At 35.1% G+C, this 20824-nt stretch overlaps 3 protein-coding genes and 1 long non-coding RNA gene across 8 annotated transcripts; 1 reads left to right on the top strand and 3 right to left on the bottom strand.

Moving 5' to 3' along the window:
- Nucleotides 1-536: 536 nt before the first annotated feature.
- Nucleotides 537-8021, bottom strand: LOC130673598 (uncharacterized). 4 transcript variants are annotated; one of them, XM_057478672.1, is made up of 9 exons: nt 7869-8021; nt 7410-7730; nt 3776-4018; nt 3582-3694; nt 3391-3500; nt 2903-3121; nt 2685-2831; nt 1901-2123; nt 537-1036 (listed from the first exon to the last, which is right to left on the bottom strand). In XM_057478672.1, exons 2-9 carry the CDS (start codon nt 7482-7484, stop codon nt 829-831), a joined length of 1338 nt encoding a protein of 445 aa, XP_057334655.1. In that variant the 5' UTR covers nt 7485-7730; nt 7869-8021; the 3' UTR covers nt 537-828. The 4 variants fall into 4 exon arrangements, with proteins under 4 accessions (XP_057334655.1, XP_057334656.1, XP_057334654.1 ...); XM_057478673.1 differs by having other exon boundaries at nt 3776-4012; nt 7410-7932; XM_057478671.1 differs by having other exon boundaries at nt 7410-7931.
- LOC130673596 (uncharacterized) lies at nt 1198-19968 on the top strand. Of its 2 annotated transcripts, none has more exons than XM_057478667.1 (7): nt 1198-1400; nt 16594-16712; nt 16848-16952; nt 17268-18304; nt 18378-18806; nt 19009-19260; nt 19357-19968. In XM_057478667.1, the coding sequence occupies exons 2-7, from the start codon at nt 16598-16600 to the stop codon at nt 19696-19698; spliced, it is 2280 nt and encodes a 759-aa protein (XP_057334650.1). In that variant the 5' UTR covers nt 1198-1400; nt 16594-16597; the 3' UTR covers nt 19699-19968. The 2 variants fall into 2 exon arrangements, with proteins under 2 accessions (XP_057334650.1, XP_057334649.1); XM_057478666.1 differs by lacking the exon at nt 1198-1400 and adding an exon at nt 12964-13218.
- Nucleotides 14937-16950, bottom strand: LOC130673601 (uncharacterized). The gene is made up of 3 exons (XR_008990915.1): nt 16803-16950; nt 15373-16722; nt 14937-15279 (listed from the first exon to the last, which is right to left on the bottom strand). It is a non-coding gene; the product is annotated as an uncharacterized LOC130673601 (long non-coding RNA).
- Nucleotides 19857-20810, bottom strand: LOC130673599 (methyltransferase N6AMT1). The gene has a single exon (XM_057478675.1). It carries the CDS (start codon nt 20808-20810, stop codon nt 20169-20171), a length of 642 nt encoding a protein of 213 aa, XP_057334658.1. The 3' UTR covers nt 19857-20168.
- Between the last annotated feature and the right edge of the window lie 14 nt (nt 20811-20824).

Raw genomic sequence — 20824 nt, 5'->3', positions numbered from 1 at the left:
ATCTGTAGGGTGTCCCCTTGAAAGCTAATTGAAAGTCAGAAGTTGAAAAAATTTTTTTCCTATTATTTTTGTAATTTAAGTAAAAAATCCAAAAATGAAAAGCATTTTCTTTTGAATTAAAATTAAAGTGAAGTAAAAAAAAATCACATTCGACAATTATTAGATGTTTTCCACGATTTTGGACAAAAAAAAATTTTTTTCGTTGGAGCTACCCCGTTTATTCAATTATTTATTTAAAAAACGAGTGGGCCACCTCAAAATATTGAGTAAAAAAATTTTTTTTTTCTTGAAAAAATTTTTTTTTTTACAAGGTACAAATTCTACCCCCATGCTAAGAAAAAAAAAAAAAGTTTTTTTTCAACCCACCCTAATATATATAGGGAAAAAACGAGGATCCTCAAAATCTATGAAAAGACAAAATTTGAGATTCTATCCTCTATAAGTTGAAAAAAATATGATGGAGCCCATTTTGGTCCCCTCTCCTCTACATATTTTATGTAACATGATGTAGGATAAAAAAAATGAATGACATTAAAAAATGTATGTACAAGATTCTATTAAACAACTTAATTATAATCTTAAATTTAAAATTAAAAAGGTAATACATGCGGTATTGTTATCATTATAGTCACGCGTTAGTTGTTATCGTTATCAATGTAATAACAGTTACATATTTATCATCATCACGATCATAGTAATCATATCCGGGGAGTGTTCCTCGGTGATCTCTGATCTCAATAAGAATCACCGATGATGCTACGACTCGGTGAGTTTTATATTTATTTATAATTTATAATAATATATAGTGTGCTGTAGCCTCGATATAAATCACTTGGCAGAGTAGTGAGATCCGATATTGGACGGCGGTCCTCTGTGATGATGATGATGGTGATGCTTGTGTCCAGGGCCGGAGTACCTGCTGCCAGGGCGTGACTGGACGATGGCATAGTGATCACTGTTTGTTGATATCGATCTCGTTGAGTTCATAGTCGATCCTCCAGACGGATAACCGCCGGGTTTACCGTTCAGCGAGTATCTGAAATAATTATTAACTATCGGATCGGGCGGTTGGTTGTGTGTTATTTTACTAAATAAATATTTAAATGCAGAACATGACCTCAAACTAACAAAGCTAAATGGTTAATGGTTAATGGTTAATGATAAATGTAGCAACCAAAGACGTACAATAAGACAAGGCTCCGCCCGTTGTCAATTATAATATGCGTAATGATATGTATAACGCATGCAACGAACCCGGTGGCATGCGTCTTACAATCCAGTCCAATTTATTATAGTAAAACTAGTACAAAACTATTGAGTTTGATAAAAGTTGTGTTAGTGCATTGGCATTGCGCCACCACGTGACTGCTATAATTCACCAAGACCACTGAACCGTTATGGTATGTATCTACTTTTATTTACTCTCAACTCTCAGCTTTTTCAGCAAACTCTTAACTCTTTAGTTAGCTGACCACCACTAGCAGCAACAAGTGCCCTTGATATACCCAACAAAACTCATCGGTATGCTGGTATATATATATCGAGGTGTATATCAAGATATGCGGCCGCTCGCGTGTCCAGCTATGAATTATACATCTACATCGACATTGGTTTTAATTTAGAATCCTCCTCGTTACCTACCCTACTCTGGCTCTGGTTCTGCCTCAGATCTGGAGAATCCCCGTTTGATCTCACGATCAGCTACAATTAATTAACCCACCAGTAACAACTTGTACTAACTATTTCCGCGTTTTCTACAGACTTTGTGTTATTGTTAATTCAATGCGCAGCTAAGCACTGCCACCGTCCATGACAATATTTAATTATATAAGTTAATAATAATAATAATAATAAGTATTAGTATTGTTGTGATTGTTTATTATTTTAAAATATTTCCAACCTGGAGCCATACTGAGATCCCGGCCAACTGCGATAGGGATCGTAGTCCTCGATAATCGACGGCTCCTTTTCAATTATGTCCGTTCTCGCGCAGCTGCACGTCATCGCCGAGCACAAGAGTATGTTGATGATCAGCATTATGAGGAAGAGAATACCAAATGCGACGGCTAACCACAGCAGCCATTGTGGATGCACCGCCCCGTCATCATACAGAGTCTGCAAAACTGTAAGACAATGAGATTATTTAACTTTAACTATTAAATATAAAATACATTTATGAGATTGTCAAGGCGTTGGTCTAGTGGTTTTTTGATTGCGTGAGACTCGACATCAGCCATATAAATGTATTTATATATATATATATGTATAGGGATAAAGAAGAGAGAAAGGAGCATGAGAAGAAGTCCTCAAAGAACTGGTGAGACCACGCCCTGACCGGTTAGCGAAAGGATCATCCAACACTTGAAATGGAATAATAAACGCGATTGTTGGCTCATCGTTATTTATTTACATTTTTTATTCCTTTCTTTCCTCCTTTCTTCTCCAGCTCCCCAGCTAAGCAACTCAGCCAGTGTTCGAGGTCAAAGAGGAACGTGTCTTATTATTCAAGCAACCGATCCGGTTTGCGTGTTACTTATAATATACATTTATATATATTGGAGTTGGACTTGGACATCAATCTATTGTTCTCCAATAACTATTTCAGACAATCGCACGGTTAATGCGTGTCATGTAATTTAAAACCGATGACAATTTAATTTAAAGCCTCTAAAGTATTAATTTACCAGGTGTCTCGCCAGGGTTCAGCACGAATACGCTGGTACCGGCTAACAAAATTCCTTCTTCGCCTGATACACTTGGACGCACTGAACCGGGAGGGCCTTTTACTCCTGCATCATCTTCGCCTTCGCACACTGGAATTCCGCAGCTTCCTGTTTAATAAATTTTAATAATTAATATGATAATTAATTAATCATCAGTCCAGTTGTTAAAATAAATTTACCCCGACAGACGGCGATGTCACACTGAAAGTGAACCTGCGGGCTCTCGGGGAACCGGAACATCGAGTAGAGAGTTGCGTCAGCGATTCCAGTGTTTGTGTCGTAAATAAATTTAGTGATGACGTGGTTTTTAACTGGACATCCGCGATCGTCGATGAGCTGAACGCTGCTGTTTCGCTTGTTGAATGCGAAGCACGACTTTACTCTGATCCCGTACATTCCTGCAACCATTCCAAAGAGCAATTGATTATTCATCACTGTAAACTATAACTCGTATTTATTTATTTTTCAGTCCGTCCGTAGCTCGCGCTCGTCCAATCTTTCATGGCGTTCACGCTCGTGAGAGACCCTGATACACAATCCGAGCATATAATATCCGGATGCTCTGGGCGCGCTCCTGTGGAACGATCACCCGCTCGGACCATAATCATCATTATAATAATAATAATAGTAAAAGTATAGAGTGCACAGTAAGTACTAAAGTACAAACCATCAGGTCGCGATATTTCCGCACGGAGCGTGTAGTTGTGACCGTAGATTGCCTCTTGCACGCGACGACCGGCATCCAGGAGACGCAGTGACACCAAAGATGTTTCGTTTCTAAGTTAAATAAATATCCACACATTTATATATTTATTTAAATATTTATCACCGCTAAAAATTTATATTATAAATACTTACTTGGCATTTTTAAATCCGGCTTTGCCGCAAGTTATCACATAAAATTTGTCATCCGCTAGCTCAAGGGTCTTGTGTATTCTCACGGCTATTGGCAATGACCTTTCTTCCGTACTCTGTTGCAAGATAATTACAAATAATAAAAATTATTATTAATATTTAGATAAAAATATAATAAATGTTATTATATTACATACATTGTTAACAATAACACCGCAATAATCAGGTGCACCGTGAACAGCAAGAAGATTAATGCCAAGAGTCGCTTGTTTCGTACCATTACCAGCGACCATACATTGAGGAGTTCTGTAGTCACGCGCGTGAAGTGCTCCAACAAAACTGTCATTAAGATTTAATCTTATTGTCATATAGCCATCTTTGCACGTCGCCGTTACTGTTGGTTGGAACTCTGTGTCGAGTAACTGACCGGTGACCTGGAACTATATAATTAATCAGACAATCTTTTTTTATTTAATATTCATATAAACTACAAACTAGAGTACATATAGACTACAGAACCATGATATTAATTCACTACCGCATCTGGTTTCCAGTCTCTAGCTTCCGGATTATTTTAAATTTTCATTATCCAACCGGCGTTTTAATATTCAACTGATTATTCAAAGGCAAATTGTGATAGACCACGGAAAATTAACTCTCATTAGAGTTCTTGGTCCGTGACGGTAAAAACTGTTTTTACAGAGCCGTCGAAATGGATTTGGATCTGGATCTGGATCTGGATCTGGATTGCGAGCCAGCTAATAGTTAAGTCATTGTCTTAGAGAAACTGGTTGGATTATAGCTGATTGGACCCGTCATGTAATAGATTCGCTAATCGTCTAGACTGGTTTGCCAACTCGATTGACCGTTACCTTCTTTTCATAGCCAACTGGGCTGTGGGCATGGACGTGGACCGGTTCACGGGTTCTTACACATTAACATTACATTATACATTATATTCCCGTAGTCATTCGTTCTACACCCGACACTCAGCACACGGCAATCCAATCCTACGTCTGTCAACCCACGCAAACTTTCAGTTTCTCCTCTGACTAGCCACACACTAGTCCAACACAACAACCCACTTCTGATAATGTGTCTCACATATATTTATAAATTTATTTACTGGGCGTGACATGGATTTTTATCCATCAGCGGTACATAAATTCCATCAATTGATGCCCCAATTCTCGCGAATTAATCAAAATCCGGTGAATTGTCATCACCAGCAAACTGAAAACTTTCTCCTTCTCATTATAATTATTATTATTTTTATTGTTATATATGTTTATATTTAAATTTTATATAAAGCAGTTGGTACTTAAAATATATCGACATTAAAGACATTGGCTGTGAGATATTTTTTCTCTTATTTAAATACAAAGCGACAAACGCATTTAGACTTTCTCTTTCTCTAAATAACTTACGCAAGTTTAGATTTTTATTGCACGGCAATGATATAAATGCGTAGGACTAATATCTTTATATATATATTAAATTTCTATATGCAGCTAAACATTAAAGCTGCGTTAGATATTGTGAGCATGCTGGTATAACGATTATGAAGATGTGTAGAAAAAAGGTGAGAGTATCAGAAAGTGGAACGTTCCCTCTCGGCATCGGAATTTTCTCTGTCGCTGATTAATATCTTTGGCGCTTTTTATTATTATTAATACAAACTATAAAGTTGTTGTTTTTTTTTTTATTATTGACACTGATCGCGCGTGTACGCTGTCGGGTGAAAGTGAATTACATTAAATAAAATTGATGTTCTGGTCCGGTGATGCGGCGATGATGAGTATGCAGACTGTGCTGGTCGCTCCGAGTACGAGTTTTAGCGGATGATACAGAGAGGAGTAAAGCTTAAAGATTGTTGTCTCATCTGAGAGTGATATCGTTGAACGAGCTCGTGTCTGCCCGACTGGGGTCTTGATAATTTAAGCACCGAGCGGCCAGCACACCTGGGGAGATGTTTGTAAAGCTGGGAATTATAAAGAATGAAAAATATTTAAATGTGCCATAACTACAGGTTTGCCTTGAATGCCAGGCTATACACAATAAATAACTTGTATTTTTAGCCTCAGATAACTTTTTGAATTTATTATCGGCATTAAAATTCCCTTGCGTCCCTCGCCTACTGCAAGTGCGAGTGATTTTTATAAAATAAACGGAATAAATTTAATTGAAGAGTTGCCGTTAAAAAGTTCGGTTAAGTCATTGCACTTTTGTCCAAGAGATGTGTCGAGATCTGCAAGACAGCGAAAGTATGTTTGGTTACATGTTGGTATTAAATGAGAGAGCAAAACTGGTTTTGGGCGATGGAGACCCTGCCGACAGACCAACTTGGATTGCAACCAAGACTATTGGGCTTCTGACCATAAAAGGCTGGACCGAATCTTTTAAATCCTCTGGCAGTCGAATTCGCTCGGACATTATCTGTCTGCGTAGACGATTTGTTTGATTTAAGCCCTCGTAAAAGAGTTGAAACACCAGACATGAGTTTCTTGTGCCCAGAGGTCTTGCCAGCCGATAGACACCAGTACGCCAGCAACGAGATACTCAGTACTGAACACTGGGTACCCGGTACCAGTGGATATTAAATCCCGGGTACTCTATCCAGAGGATACTGTACCCAAGACAGACATTTACGACTTTAGTATCCATACGTATTCTCCAGAGTCTCATTCCCAAGTACTGCCTCGTGCAATATTCCATTCCTCCCTTTTCTCTCCACCTCTCGATCGTAAATCTGGCCTATCCAACGTCCGATTTGTCGACTGCAATAGATACCTCGTACATCCTTTATTCTCTCTTGTAAAAAAAAGTATAAATAATAATAAAAATAAATTGTCACTTTTTAAATTATTTTCCTGGTCATCAACCTTTTATCCAGTTACTTTTATCATCCTGGTTATGCAATTGACGACACCAGTTATGTAATTATTTAATAATCTTATTAATAAATAATAATAAAAATAACAATGGTATTATAGTTGATGACAGAGTTTTTAAAAGCCGTTAAGAGGCGTACTCCTGTCACGAATTTCCCGCGTTCCAAATATTTCTTTGAATACATAATAAATTTCCACTGCTCCTCCTTCTACTTCTACTTCTTCAACTTCAACTTCTATTACTTCTCCCTATTCTTCTTCTTCTTCTTGCAGCGCAACAGCTCATAGCTTCTTATTGCCAAAGAGATCAAGCCCATGGGTTTCAAGGCGAACGGCATCGCGATACCTACAGATATAAGCCCACACGATAAAAATATCATCACATATGTTTATCGTGAATATTTAAAACAAGTGGATACAGAGTAAGCGCTGAGCTATTGCTTGAGAATTATGGTGATAAAAATAATAATCACGTTAAATCGTGGGCTAGTACGTAGGTGATGAATCCAATGGCGTTTTTTTCCTGCCAAGGCTGGTACTCTCCAGTATTAAAGCTAAGGCTTATTCATTTCCTTGAATCGTGAGTGTTGGTTGCTCACTTCTAGATCACGAAGACGATGATTTGTGTCTCGGGCAAACCACGTGTGCACGAGCCAGACCTTGCATCCAATTGTTATCGCCATTATTTATTATTTACCATTTTTAAATATTTTACTGACGGCTTTTAATTCTTACTCCCACAATATATACAAATAAAAATAAAACTTGAATTTCAATGAGGAAAAATTAAAACCAAACAGACTGGTTTTTTTTTTTAATGTAATAATAAAGAATGCATGACATCAAACTATGAATAACGTGGGTTTTTTTTATTTCTATTATTATTCTACACGTATTCTGGTTCTATAAAATTAGTAATACAGGAAAATGTTTACGTTACCTGTTGCTGGAGAGCTATGATGACTATGACGAACCACATGGTTAATCCACTCGTTTTATACAAATACTTGATCATGTTTATTTTTATAACTTTTGAATTCGATAAAATAAAATAAAATACTTAAACACTTAAAAAAAATAGCTAAACTACTTTATCAAGTGTTTGTGAACCGCTATCAAGTGATTAGTCTAGGTAATATAAATTTATTTCGATTATCACGTCACATTTCCATCGTTTGTTGATGTTATCATCATGACCCGCGGATTTTCACACCGATAAGACGTACTAGCGGATGTTTTTGGCGACTTGTTGATGAAAACTCTGTAAAAGGGTCAAGGACGATAAACGGTACTGATATAGAGTAATGTAATAATTGTAAAAACACGCGAATGAATAAATGAATACTGGATAAAAGTTATAAAATTGCGTTATGTTTAACAATTTAGTTTGCGTACGTACACCTGAGAGCGTGGACTCGGTCTGGGTGATTCGAAGGCACTCGAAGGCTGCTTCCTTCCACCTGGCTCCGCTTCGCTGCTCGGCCTCGCTCATCGCCACCGCTGGATCCGCGGTATCATAGAGGAGGGGAGTGACCATCACAGCTACGATTCAGCTAATACAATACGCACTAGCACTGGTACCAGTTGTATTTTACCTCCATTTCTACCTGTGTTACCTGTGTTACCTGTGTTGGTGTGGATGTACAAGTATAAGCCTGGTCTGCCTGGTGCCCATTCTGTCGGCAATGCATTCCTTTGTACATTTCTATACAGGCATTTGAGTCTCTTGTGCTGTTGCGTTTAATGCTTTCCAACAGAAAACATTAAAGGGGCATGCTGACTTTGATGTTCAGGTACCTGACGCCATCTCTTTGCTGCGGGTATCATCTACAGGTATACAAGGCTACCTGCTACTCGGTGATGATTAAAGAGCTGCTGAGGATTATGATAAAGAAGATTTTAGCTTTTTGAGAGCTTTATATAATAGGTATCATTAGTTTCAGTGACAAGTTTTTTTTATGACTTCTATGCTGAATGATATGATAATTTTTAAAATTATTTACGGGTGAAGAATTTTAAAAATTAAAAAAAATTCTTTTAGTCATTTTTTAACAAAAATTATAAACGGCACAAAAGTTTGATTGGAGTATTTAATATTTTTTAAACTTTAATTCAATAATTAAATGTTTGACTGTAAAAAGTTAGGAGTCAATTTTTAAAAAATTACTCCGCGCACAAATTTCATAGAGAAAGTGATTAAATAAATAAAAAATGGTCGCATTAAATTCGCAAATTTTTTACAGTTTTTGTGCGTCGTTACTTTTAATAATTCTTAAGTTAAAAAAAATTACAATAATTTCTTTTCCATATTTCAGAGTAACAATGCACTTTTAACATACAAATTACATATTTAAATATATTACAATTACTTTAAATAAGGATTTTTTGCCAAACCACCGACTACATTGTAATCGTGTGAACGTAAACTAAAAATAATCTCTTAATAAATAATTAAAAAAAAAAAATGAAATTATAATTTTTATTATTAAAAAATTAAATAGCCACGCCTATACCACAGTAAAGACGGGAATAAATATTAAATCATCGATTAAATATAAATAAACATTACATAAATGTCATCATTAACTCTCTCGGCAAATCAACACAGGATTTAATTCAAACCTTTACATTTATTTTCAAATCTTCATATTCATTTTTTATTTAATAATAATCGCAGTGTGTATATATATTTAAACCCACTTATGCAATTTACAGTATACGCGATAATCCTTAGGCAAATAATTAATATGGTAGCGGAGTATAAAATATATGTGCAAATACATAAATTCGTTTAGAAGAAATACGCGACATTATGAGGAGGACTGTGAGCTGCGAGTTGCGATTTGTTATTTTATTTAAACAAGAGAGAAGAGTCGCTCTAACAAGTTAAGATCTACATAAAAAAAAAAAAGACATAATCGAGAGTACGCTTCCGGAAGCCGTATTGACTTAAAGTTATCCTAGCAGATCACCACTTTCTTTATTCCTAGCACTCTTTGCTCTCGTCTCTTGACACTTTACTTTTTAAATCTAATTTCAAAATGCTAATAATAACGAATTATGAAACTCATGAGCACGGCAATCTATCAATTTCATCAGACTATTAGCCAAATAAATATAAATTTATTTATTTATCTATACTCATTTACAAATAATTACAAAGTTGTAAAATATAACAGAAAGTTGTGAAAATAAGTTTAAATAAAATTGACCGAGGGAAAAATTTTCAGAGCCATTTATCAAAAGATATATAGATATGTCAGTATATAAATTAATTAAATAACATCACAGTTACAACATTTTAATAATTTTTTTCTATAGTAATTTTTATTTGATCCTACAGCTGTAGGATCTTCTATTGACCTGAGGACCATCAAATCAAAAAATTATACATGTATAGCTTTACAATATTCTTATAATTATTTTAATAGTTCACGGAAAGAAAATTATAGCAGCGGTTCCCATAATTTTGTGAAATTTTTTCCTATACCATCATAAGAATTACGACCATAAATTATGGGAGCGGTTCCTATAATTATAGGAATGTTTCCCATAATTATAGGAATAGTTCCTATAATTATGGGAATGATACCCATAACACTATAGGAATGATTCCTATAATTATAGGAATGGTTCCTATAATTTATAGGAATACTTTCTATAATATTATGGGAATCATTCCTATAATTTATGGGAATGGTTCCTATAATACAATTGGAATGGTTCCTATACCATTATGGGAATCATTCCCATAATATTATGGGAATAGTTCCCATACTATTATAGGAACCATTCCTATAATATTATGGGAATGGTTCCCATATTATCATGAAAAAATTATTTTAAAGAAGTGTGGTAATCACTTCTACAATACACAGAAATATTATTAAACATAAAAACAAAAATTCAAACATTGAAAAAAAAAATCGTATTTGGCAAAAAAACATTAAAATTTTTAACAAGAATTTTTTGTCAGCACAAAACATTCAAGAAAATTTAAATTTTGAGAAATTTCTACACTATTGTGCAAAAAAAAAATTTTATGATATTATAGGGATGGTTCCCATAACATTATGGGACTATTTCCCATAATATTATAGGAATAGTTCCTATACCAATATGGGAACCATTCCCATAATGGTATGGGAACTATTCTCATACTATTATGGGAATGGTTCCCATAATATATGGGAACCATCCCTATAGTAGTATAGGTTCTATTCCCATACCATTATGGGAACCATTCCCATAATGCATAGCAAAACTTCCCATAATTTTCTTTCCGTGTTCAACTAATTAATCAATTATTTTTATCAACAAAAAAATTGCGACCCGCAATTCGATGTTCATTAAAATCTTCTAATGTTATAATAAATTTCAAAATTTAATAGAAATCATCAGAACCTCCTGATCAAAATTACTCTGACAGCGGTACCCATAATGAGTTCGTTTTATGTGGATTTGCTACTAACTTATTTATAAATATATAAATAAATATAATTATATAGTTATTTATCTTATCATCTTAATAAGACTATAAACATCACAGGCATTTAAAGAATTACCTACAATTGTTATTCATTTTTTATGGATACTTACGTTTATACTTAATACGTTTGTATTCATATAAGTATACTTAGATGTTAAGATATCTTGCGCAATAGTTTTAAAGACTACTGTTCTGCACTTACTTTATTGCCGCCACTGTTATTATTATTATAACATATTATGTATAAATATATAAATATATATAACATGTGTGGGTTACATATTATGCGTGGTGTACTGGATCGTTTCTCCAGTTCCCCAGGCTAGATTTATGTATCACCTTCAAAGATCCATGTTAGAGAGACACTATATTTGAATTAGATGTGTGTTAATTAGATCTATCTTAATGATAAACCATAAATACTGGTGAAAGTAACTTCTTCTTGACCTGACAAATATACACACATACATACATTTATAAAGTTAATTTTTTGAGTTAGATAAATAAAAGCAATTAGTCAGCGAAATAAATTATTTAAATATTTAATGATAACATAAATTGATTTAAAATTTGAATATTTAAATATTGAATTTGAATTTAAGTATAAAATAAAAATTTGCCAAGTGGGACTTTAAGTAACAAGAAAAATAATTTAATTATTTTACCTTTCTCTACGTGCAATAAATTTATAAAGATTCTCATTAAACCGGAGGGGGCTTCAAACACTCATTTTTAATACTCTTAAATATAATATGATGTAATTTTACAGGCTTTCAAACGGTACGTGGCATCTGCTGAGCTATCGGTAATTTAATACCTCAATAAAATATCACGAACAATAAAAACTCGGGGAAAATTCAAAAAAACAAAAAAGGCAGCGCTATTATTTTAAACACAATAATTTAAAAAATATTAATTCTGCGTCTGGGCGTTTAAAAAATTTATACACGTCCATATATATATTTTTGGACTAACAAAAAAAATTTTTAGAAAGCAGGGCAGTGAAAAGTAATGACAAAAGAAATGAAATAAGATGAGTAGTATTTTGAATAAGAGAGCAATATTGCTTAAGGCTGATGATCGGTTTAAATAATCATTGCATAGCCCAACACTTTTTTTTTTTTTAAATAATTATTAAAACATTTTTAAATTCCCGATGAGTCACACGCGCGAATCCGTAAATAAAATAAATTTAAAACGGTCATATCTTCAAAGTATCGAGCGGTCATCACTCATCACTCGTTATTCGTCTATCTCAATGCATTTACTTACAATCAAAAGTTAAATTACAATAACAAATAAAGTTTAAATTATAATTACAATCCTCAACACACGGTTGATTCCGATAGCTTATTTAAAATAAAATCTTGTCAGAAATATATTGCAAAATAATGTAGATTTAAATGCAAGGCTACTCAAAAATATATAAATTTCTCTCTACCTCTACCTCTAGAGTCTACAATAAACTCACACAAAAGACTTTGAACAACGTGAATTAAATTGTAAAATTATAATAAAAAATAAAATCATCAAAATCTTCACCTTGTTTATATTTTTTTAATTTTTTTTTATTGCTTCTTGAGGTTGAATTATAATTTGTGTACACTCTAGAATTATAAATCCACGGGTTACCTAAAAAGACGCTGGCAAAAATGTTTTTTAATTCAATAGTTTTTACTCTACGTCGTGTCTTACCTTAATTTTCTAAATAACTATCTGATAGTGAGTAATCAGAAAAGTTAATTGACGTCGAGTAGGTTTATTAGGAGGAAGAGAAGATGGAAGTTGCGAAATAGTGTCATACACGTTGACGGTGTTGATAGACAATAGATAACACATGACAGAGTAATGGATCCAGGTGTGTTATTAACATCTCTCATGAGGAGATCCTGCGGTGGAAACGCCGCCAATGTCGACGGTATCGGTGCTGGTGGCTGGTGCTGCCTTTGGCACTGGTACTGGTGATGGTGTCGGTCGAGGAGGTGGTAGATCCTCTTTCTACAGCACCGAGCAACAAGTAAGGGGATACAATACCTATATAAAGCTCCGATGAAGATGCTCTCAGTTATTCACTCTCACCTTTCTCGCAATAACGCCAGTCTTTGCTCAATTAATCCTTTTTGTTAAATCTCACTTTTATTTTTCATTATTATTATCATTAATTATAATTACAACTATTAATACTTAAAAACTTACGTGCGTCATTAACTTGGATCAAATACATCGTCCATTATTGCTGGATCACTTTTCATCGTAACGAGTAAGTTATTTCTTAATATATTTAACTCGCTCTAATTATTATCCTCTGAAATAACTTTTTCGCTTGTTTTTTTTTTTATCTAATACGTTATTTAATAGTTATTCCGTAACAATAAATAAACAAATTAGCTGCTAGCAAAACAAGTGATTCTAATTCTCATGAAAAATCAATTTTTTATTTTTTTTTTACTCCAAACAAACAAACAGACACTAAAGATGTCGTAACAATTACGGCAGGGTAACAGAAAGAAGAAGAAAAAGAAGAAGAATATAATCGTGTTATTCTCACGATTCAATCGTTACAAGTGTTTCTTGTCGTGAGACTAACGAAAATCACTTTTGACGTGTTCGAATTGTTTTTAAATAAAAATAATCTCTATTACTATTTTATTTTAATTAATTATTGTTACTGTGATTGATTTTATCTGGTCATTCTTCCTTGCAAAAGGTCAATCTTGGGTAATTCAATTATAATTTATAAAATTATGTATTTTTAAAGTGAATTAAACAGTAATTAGTTGTGTTTGCTAATACCATTGGCAAATTTTAAAAGGTCGAAAGGCCAATGATGATAATGACAACGACGAATAGTACGATGATAATGATGATGATGTTCAATCATGTTAAATATATATTTAAACTTGTAAAGTATCTGTAATCTCATATGTGATGTACAAGTACGACATTAAGACTTTCGCCGATTATCATTACTTGTCGCGTCTCATAAATATCACCCGATTTAATATACAATATATCAATTGCCAGATCAAAACGGTCAATAGGACACTGAACAGAAAGTTTATCTATTTGGTAAAAAATAAATAAATTAAAAATGGTACGTAATAAACATAAATTACAGCGAGAATAAATTTTTCAGAATAGGGAATAAGTCCAGCGAGTGTCTGACCATAGCGCGAGCTCAGTCACTTTCCGTTAATGGCGTGTACTTTTCATCACCATAAACCATATAATAATAAATATAACTCAGCGACTCAATCTCTCGTATGATTAGCCAAACAAAAAGCAAGATGTTGCGATAACTAATAATTTAGCTGAGCCGGTTGCAAGATAATTCATATGATGACTACGTAATATTATAATAACGGTGATAAACTTGAGACGTTAATATTTAAATGTATTATAAAATATAATTTTTTTCGATGGTGTTAAGTAGACAGCGTTGATGGGCCTGTTTAAACGCAAGAGTTATGGCCGTGGCATAAATATACTAGATATTTATTTTTAAATCCAAGGGTTGTCAAATAGTTTTACACCGCAGCCAACCGGTAACTCCAGAGTACACTGAGATTGGCATTGTAGATGAAGAAAAAAGTTTAAAATATGACAAAACGATTTGTTGATAACGCTCGTCACGCCGATGAAACCGCAGTCATTCAGTCTAGAGTAAACGTTTAAATGTTTTCACTTGTTGAAATAGAAAGAACCGTCGAGGTCAGTCATTAATCTCGTATTTTATTTTAACATAATCCTTTTTTTTATCCTTCTTCGTCTGCTTCTTTTTCTTCTTCTTCTTCTTCTTTTTTTTTTTTAACCAAGTTACCGGTTACCGAAACAATTAAACCACTTCCGGACCAGCGACACCTAATTATTCATAACACGCAGGAAGTGTTTCGTAATCCATAATAAATAAAATATTAAAATGATTAAAAAATGAAATTAAATAATTAATAATTATAATAAAGTAAATGAGTCGTAAAAAAAGTAACCAAGTCGTTTCATCCTGACCGCGTTGACATTATGAAAGCGTTTATTAACCAAAGTACCAAGACGTGAAGATGATTATACGTTTATAATATAGCCTACAAGTTTATTTCTTCTCTTTTAAGTATTTTGTTATATTGTCCGCAGCATAATATTTATAATTCTTACAATGTTTGCACATTAAATACTCTTGCGGTAAACACACTCCTTTTGAATTTAGTTTACTCTGCTTAGCTTACCACATCTGTAGATATTGCCAAGCTCCAAAAGCCGCAAACAGTAGCGTTGAGTACAAAGCAAGGTGGTGGAGATAGCCTCGAGTTCCCACTCAAAGAAGTCACTGAAAATATCACGGATTCGCACGATAATTATATTGCTTGGTATTACGCCCACGGTGTACAATGATACGATTATTAAATCTGAGATGATATACCCCGGTTTTTTCGCAGATTACGCAAGCTTGCTTCATCAGACCGCTGGCGTGTTAATTGGGGAATAATTAACACCACAATACCTGAAAAATGAATAATAAATTTTAATCATCATTGTCATTATTTTAATATAAAAGAAAAAAATAAATAACATTAAAGGCATTTTTTTTTTTCTTTTTTTAAATTTATTTATTTTCTCTCGGATGTCGTCCGCGATAGCCTGGTAACTGGAGAAGATAGAAGCTGGTAGTGGATATGCATCATGCAACACTATCCTAGTGTACTCTACACTAGTAGGATTTTCACGACCACAGACATCAGAAGATCGTGCCGAGCAGATGAGTCTAACTGATGCGACTTTCACCTTTCACCTCAGCAATAGCTCGCACGATTCCATGGCTTAACTTATCCGCGAACCTACAGCATTTCTGCCTTATAACTTCTTCCTACTTAGCGGGGTACACTATATAGATTGCCACGGATTCTTCAATACCAGCAGCAAGATACCACTGAGATGAGGACGAGTAAGGCAGCGGTGACTGAGGACATGTGCGCACGACTCGTGGGAGTCGTAAATCCACATGCACACATCCACACTCCGACTCTGGAGATATCTGCTGAATAAAACTATTGAATAATATAATAGCAAAGGGAAACTGCTATTTTTTTTTTATACCCAAGATAAAGCCAGTACATCAAGGTCAGGCAACGAAAGCTGTACCCTTTGACAGTGAAAGTTATCAACAACATCCTTGTTATTTTTATTTTCCCTCTGTAGCCTGTTCGAGAGTATCTACTGCAATTTATAATGCGCATCTGTTGACACTGTCGCATTGTTTATAAAAAAATAATTATAAAAATCCTACTCTCTGTACACGACATTTAGCGTCTGCATAAATACCCATGTAATGCCTGCAGCGACATTACTTTTTATTATTATTTATACTTATATACATATCGTTAGTTGGTGTATTTGATACCACGAAAAATTAAAGCTGTACGTTCAAGGCTCTCAGCTCCTTTTATTATTATTTCATAATAGTTGATGTTCGCTTTCTACTTTCTCACAGATGATCTGCGCGATGATCGATAGTTGTGCCTTAGAGCTAGAGGTATTGTGTAATATTCGTTATTCGTGACAACGCACCACATGATTATAATGTCTCCCTTTATTCGCTTGTTTGTTTATGTTTTTTTATTTTTTATTTTTATTTTTTTCCCAGGAACATGAGGTGTCTAGCAGCGCTCCTGTACTCTGTTGCTGCTGCTGCATTAATAAGTCTGCTGGTGGTGGCTGATGCTGCTACCGATCACAATGGAAAATTCACATCATTAAACTCGAGTAAGTTGACCTGCAATTATTATTATTAATGCTAATATTCTGTTACATATTACTCACTTACGTGTTTATTCTTTAACATTTAATACTCACTGTGCACTCGGTTGATGTGAATAATTATTATTTATTTTAATTCAGAGCGTACGAGAGTCACACGTGACGTTGATGATGCTTCAACGGACATAATGGCAAGGAATCTTCTTGAATGGATCCAAGGAATTTATCGACAGGGCATACGCAAAAGTAGGTTGACCTATTGTTTATAAAAGAATAAACAAGATTTATGAATAAGTACTAATGACTGATGACTGATGAATAACACGGAGTATAATAATAAGTTAAATATGTAATGAGTGTTGTAAAATTTAATTTATGGACTATTGATAATTGGTAATTATAGACTAAACATGACAGTTTAAAGCTAATTATTATACTTAATAAGTCATGAGTGATCCATTGACGCGCTGGCGAAAGTAATAAATTTATTATATATTGTAATTATAATTATTAGCGGTGTGAAATAATTATTATGTTGTATGCTCATCTTTCACTTAACAGCAAGACAAGACGGTAATGGATATTTACCGCCGTACAGTAACCAGCGACCGCTCGAGAGACCGAGACCATTCCAGCCAGCACCATCTTCGACGCAGTCACCGCCTTATCCCTCGCAGTCGCCAAGTCAGAACGAGGTGACTAATTATCCAGCATTGCAGCCGTCACCGGGCTTGGGAAGTGGATTTTCGTCTAATCCGCCGGCCTTGAGTTATGGTTCGACACCTAGGCCAACTTACGTACCTACTTCGACAGGTCCGCCTTCATCGCCGTCTTCGTACCCGACGAGTCCTCCTGGACCTTTTACAGGAGGCGCTGGTTATCCGGGTGCTTCGACGACTCTTCGACCACCGGCACCTTCTTATGGATATCCAACAACGAATGGAGGATATCCTAGTTCAGGATATCCATCACCTAGTCCCCAACCAGGTTTCCCTACTCCACAACCAGGTTATCCATCACCGAGTCCTGGATATCCATCACCGAGCCCTGGATATCCATCACCGAGTCCCCAACCAAGTTTCCCTACTCCACAACCAGGTTATCCATCACCGAGTCCTGGATATCCATCACCGAGCCCTGGATATCCATCACCGAGTCCTGGATATCTATCACCGAGTCCCCAACCAGGTTTCCCTACTCCACAACCAGGTTATCCATCACCGAGTCCTTTTCCAACACCTACAGGACCAGGTAGTGTGCCAACTGGTCCAGGTGGTGTATCACCTGGCGGTACTCCAGCAACAAATAGACCAACACCAGGTAGACCTACACCAGGTAGACCTTCACCTGGACCTACCGGAGGGAGCCCAACACCTGGCAGCGCGGGAACAACTCCCGGTTCACCGTCACCTAAACCTACTGGAGGTGATACTGGAACAGCACCTGGTTCTCCAGGTGAGAATACAGTTTCTCCTCCCGGCGACGATGACCTTAAACATCCTCCTCATATTCATGAACTCCAAGTCCAATGCAGCAAGACCATGATGACTATCGACATTGAATTCAATCGACAATTCGACGGAGTGATTTACTCCAAAGTGAGTCAAACAAAATAATAAAATAAATTTATATCAACAAAGCGCTCTCTTTAATAAAAAAAAATTATTTCAGGGATTTTACATGATGCCCGAGTGCCGATACGTCCCAGAGAATTCAGGGCAAACAAAATACTCTTTCACCGTGAGTTTGGATTCCTGCGGAACAGAATTCATAAACGACTTTGAAGGAGAAGCAGGTCAAGCTTATCTAGAAAACGTACTAGTCCTTCAAAACGAACCGGGCATCCAAGAAGTGTGGGACACTATCCGACGCGTAAGATGCCTCTGGGAAGGAAACATCAACAAAGCGCTGACAGTCAGCTTGTCCGTAGACATGTTAAACCAAGAAATCGTGACCTTCAGCGGTGATACTGCAACCGCTAAACTAGATATTCAAGTTGGAAAGGGGCCTTTCGCTCCGGCAGCTACTGGTTTAGTTAAAATCGGTGAACCCATGACTCTCGTGGTATCCGTTGAAGGTGATCCAGACTTTGATCTTCAGGTACATCAATCCACATCCATCATCCTAATAATTATTATTACTACGTTGCGCTACATTAATCATAAAAAATAAATAATAGATAGAGATTAAGTGAACACGAGCATGGGAATGAAAATGATCATCCTCATCATCATCATGAGCACATTCATAACCATAAACGTAAACATATAATTGTATAATTTGAATAATGTATCTTTTCTAGGTTCGTGACTGCATTGCACGCGATGAGCCTTCATTGAATGTCGTGCAACTCACCGACGAACGCGGCTGCATTCTCAAGCCAAAACTCTTCGGCGCATTTCAGAAGACCCGCGAAACAGGCAACACCGGCGCATCAATAATTGGCTATGCCTTCTTCCAAGCGTTTAAATTTCCAGATATCATGGATCTTTTCATTGAATGCAACGTCGAGCTTTGCAAGACAAACTGCGAAGCGTGTCCAGATGAGAACCAGGTAATCTACTACTACTACTACTCTCTAAATACTTAAAATTTAATTTAATAGTCCAACTTATCAGCTAAATAACAATAACAATAAAAATGATTGCAGCAAATCGAACCCGGCAGACGAAGACGAGACGTCTCGTATGCTCGATCCAACTCAAGTCTATCAGATCCGATACGCATGGGTCGGGGATTCAGGGTAATAATGCCAGACGATTTGAGCCTTGCCTCCAGTCAGTCTCTCGAAAACCTAGAAAACACAGCAATCAATGAAATTAGTTTCACAAGAAGTGTCTGCATGAGCTACAGCGGATTCTACGCTTCTTTCTCTTTAATGATCGGTATACTTGTTGCTTCCACAATGAGTGCCGCAGTTCTGTACACTAAAGTCCAAAGAGTTACCAGAGAAAAAGCTTACGATCTTCCCCAAGGTCTAAATCACCATTAAACAATTACTTTACCTATAAATATTAACAACAAATAGGTTTTTTTTGTTTATTCATTTTTTTTACTGTGCCTGATTTTATATAATAGCGTTATTTTTATTATTAATTACTTAGTACTTTATTCTAGTGATGTACAAAACAATCACATGTACATGTTCCATTATTATCATTATTATTATTTTTATTATTAATATTAATATTATTATTATTATTATTATTATTATAATATATATATATTGCCTAGTAAGATGAAAAATGTTTTCAACATTCACTTCATGGTGTCGATTTTTAAAAAATCACCAGAAAAAATGATTTTTAAAAATAAAACAAATAATTTAATTAATTGTTCATCATAAATGTCTACGTTGATATTTTTAGTGATATAGAAATTTTTTATCTACTGTTTTAATTAATAAAAATATTTTTTATGTACAATAAAATGTGTAAGATAATCAACAATTCAATTAATTAATTAATCAATTAATTTAACAAATCGTAAAATGTGGAGATGTTCCCCGCGGACTTTTCTGTCAGCAACGATGCCGCCGCGCATATTTAATCCTTCAAAAATTTTAATTATCTCGGGAATATTATTCTCCTTGACGGTGACGCAGTAAAATAAACCCCCGGGTGCCAACAGTTTGGGAACTGATGGAAACAGCTGGTCCATTACTTCCCTTCCGTTTGTGCCACCAGCCCAAGCTCGAGTTATCAACTTGGGATCGGTAACTTCCCGTGACTCGGTTGGCACGTATGGCGGATTAAATATGATTACATCAAACTGATTTCGCATGGTGACGGCACTTGCTAGGTCCATCTGTATTACATCTACATTGTTATTATTATTATTGATAAAACTAGTATTTTTGGTAGCTCTACAAGCTGAAGGATTAATATCAACAGCTATAAAAAACCCAGGCCATTTATTTTTACACGCTAATGCCAGTGAATTTATCACAACACCAGATCCACTTCCGATCTCCATTAAAATTGATGGTTTTAAATAATTTAAATCGGTTAAATCTGATTCTAGACTATCTATCAAAAGATATGAATCTTCTGAGGGTTCATAAACGTCATCAATATTATTTAGATCAGTAATCGCTGTCTCCATTATTTTATTTTCCC

Source organism: Microplitis mediator, chromosome 8 (genome assembly GCF_029852145.1).
Source record: "Microplitis mediator isolate UGA2020A chromosome 8, iyMicMedi2.1, whole genome shotgun sequence".
NCBI classification, from domain to species: domain Eukaryota; kingdom Metazoa; phylum Arthropoda; class Insecta; order Hymenoptera; family Braconidae; genus Microplitis; species Microplitis mediator.
This window is presented reverse-complemented; position numbering and strand designations above follow the sequence as displayed.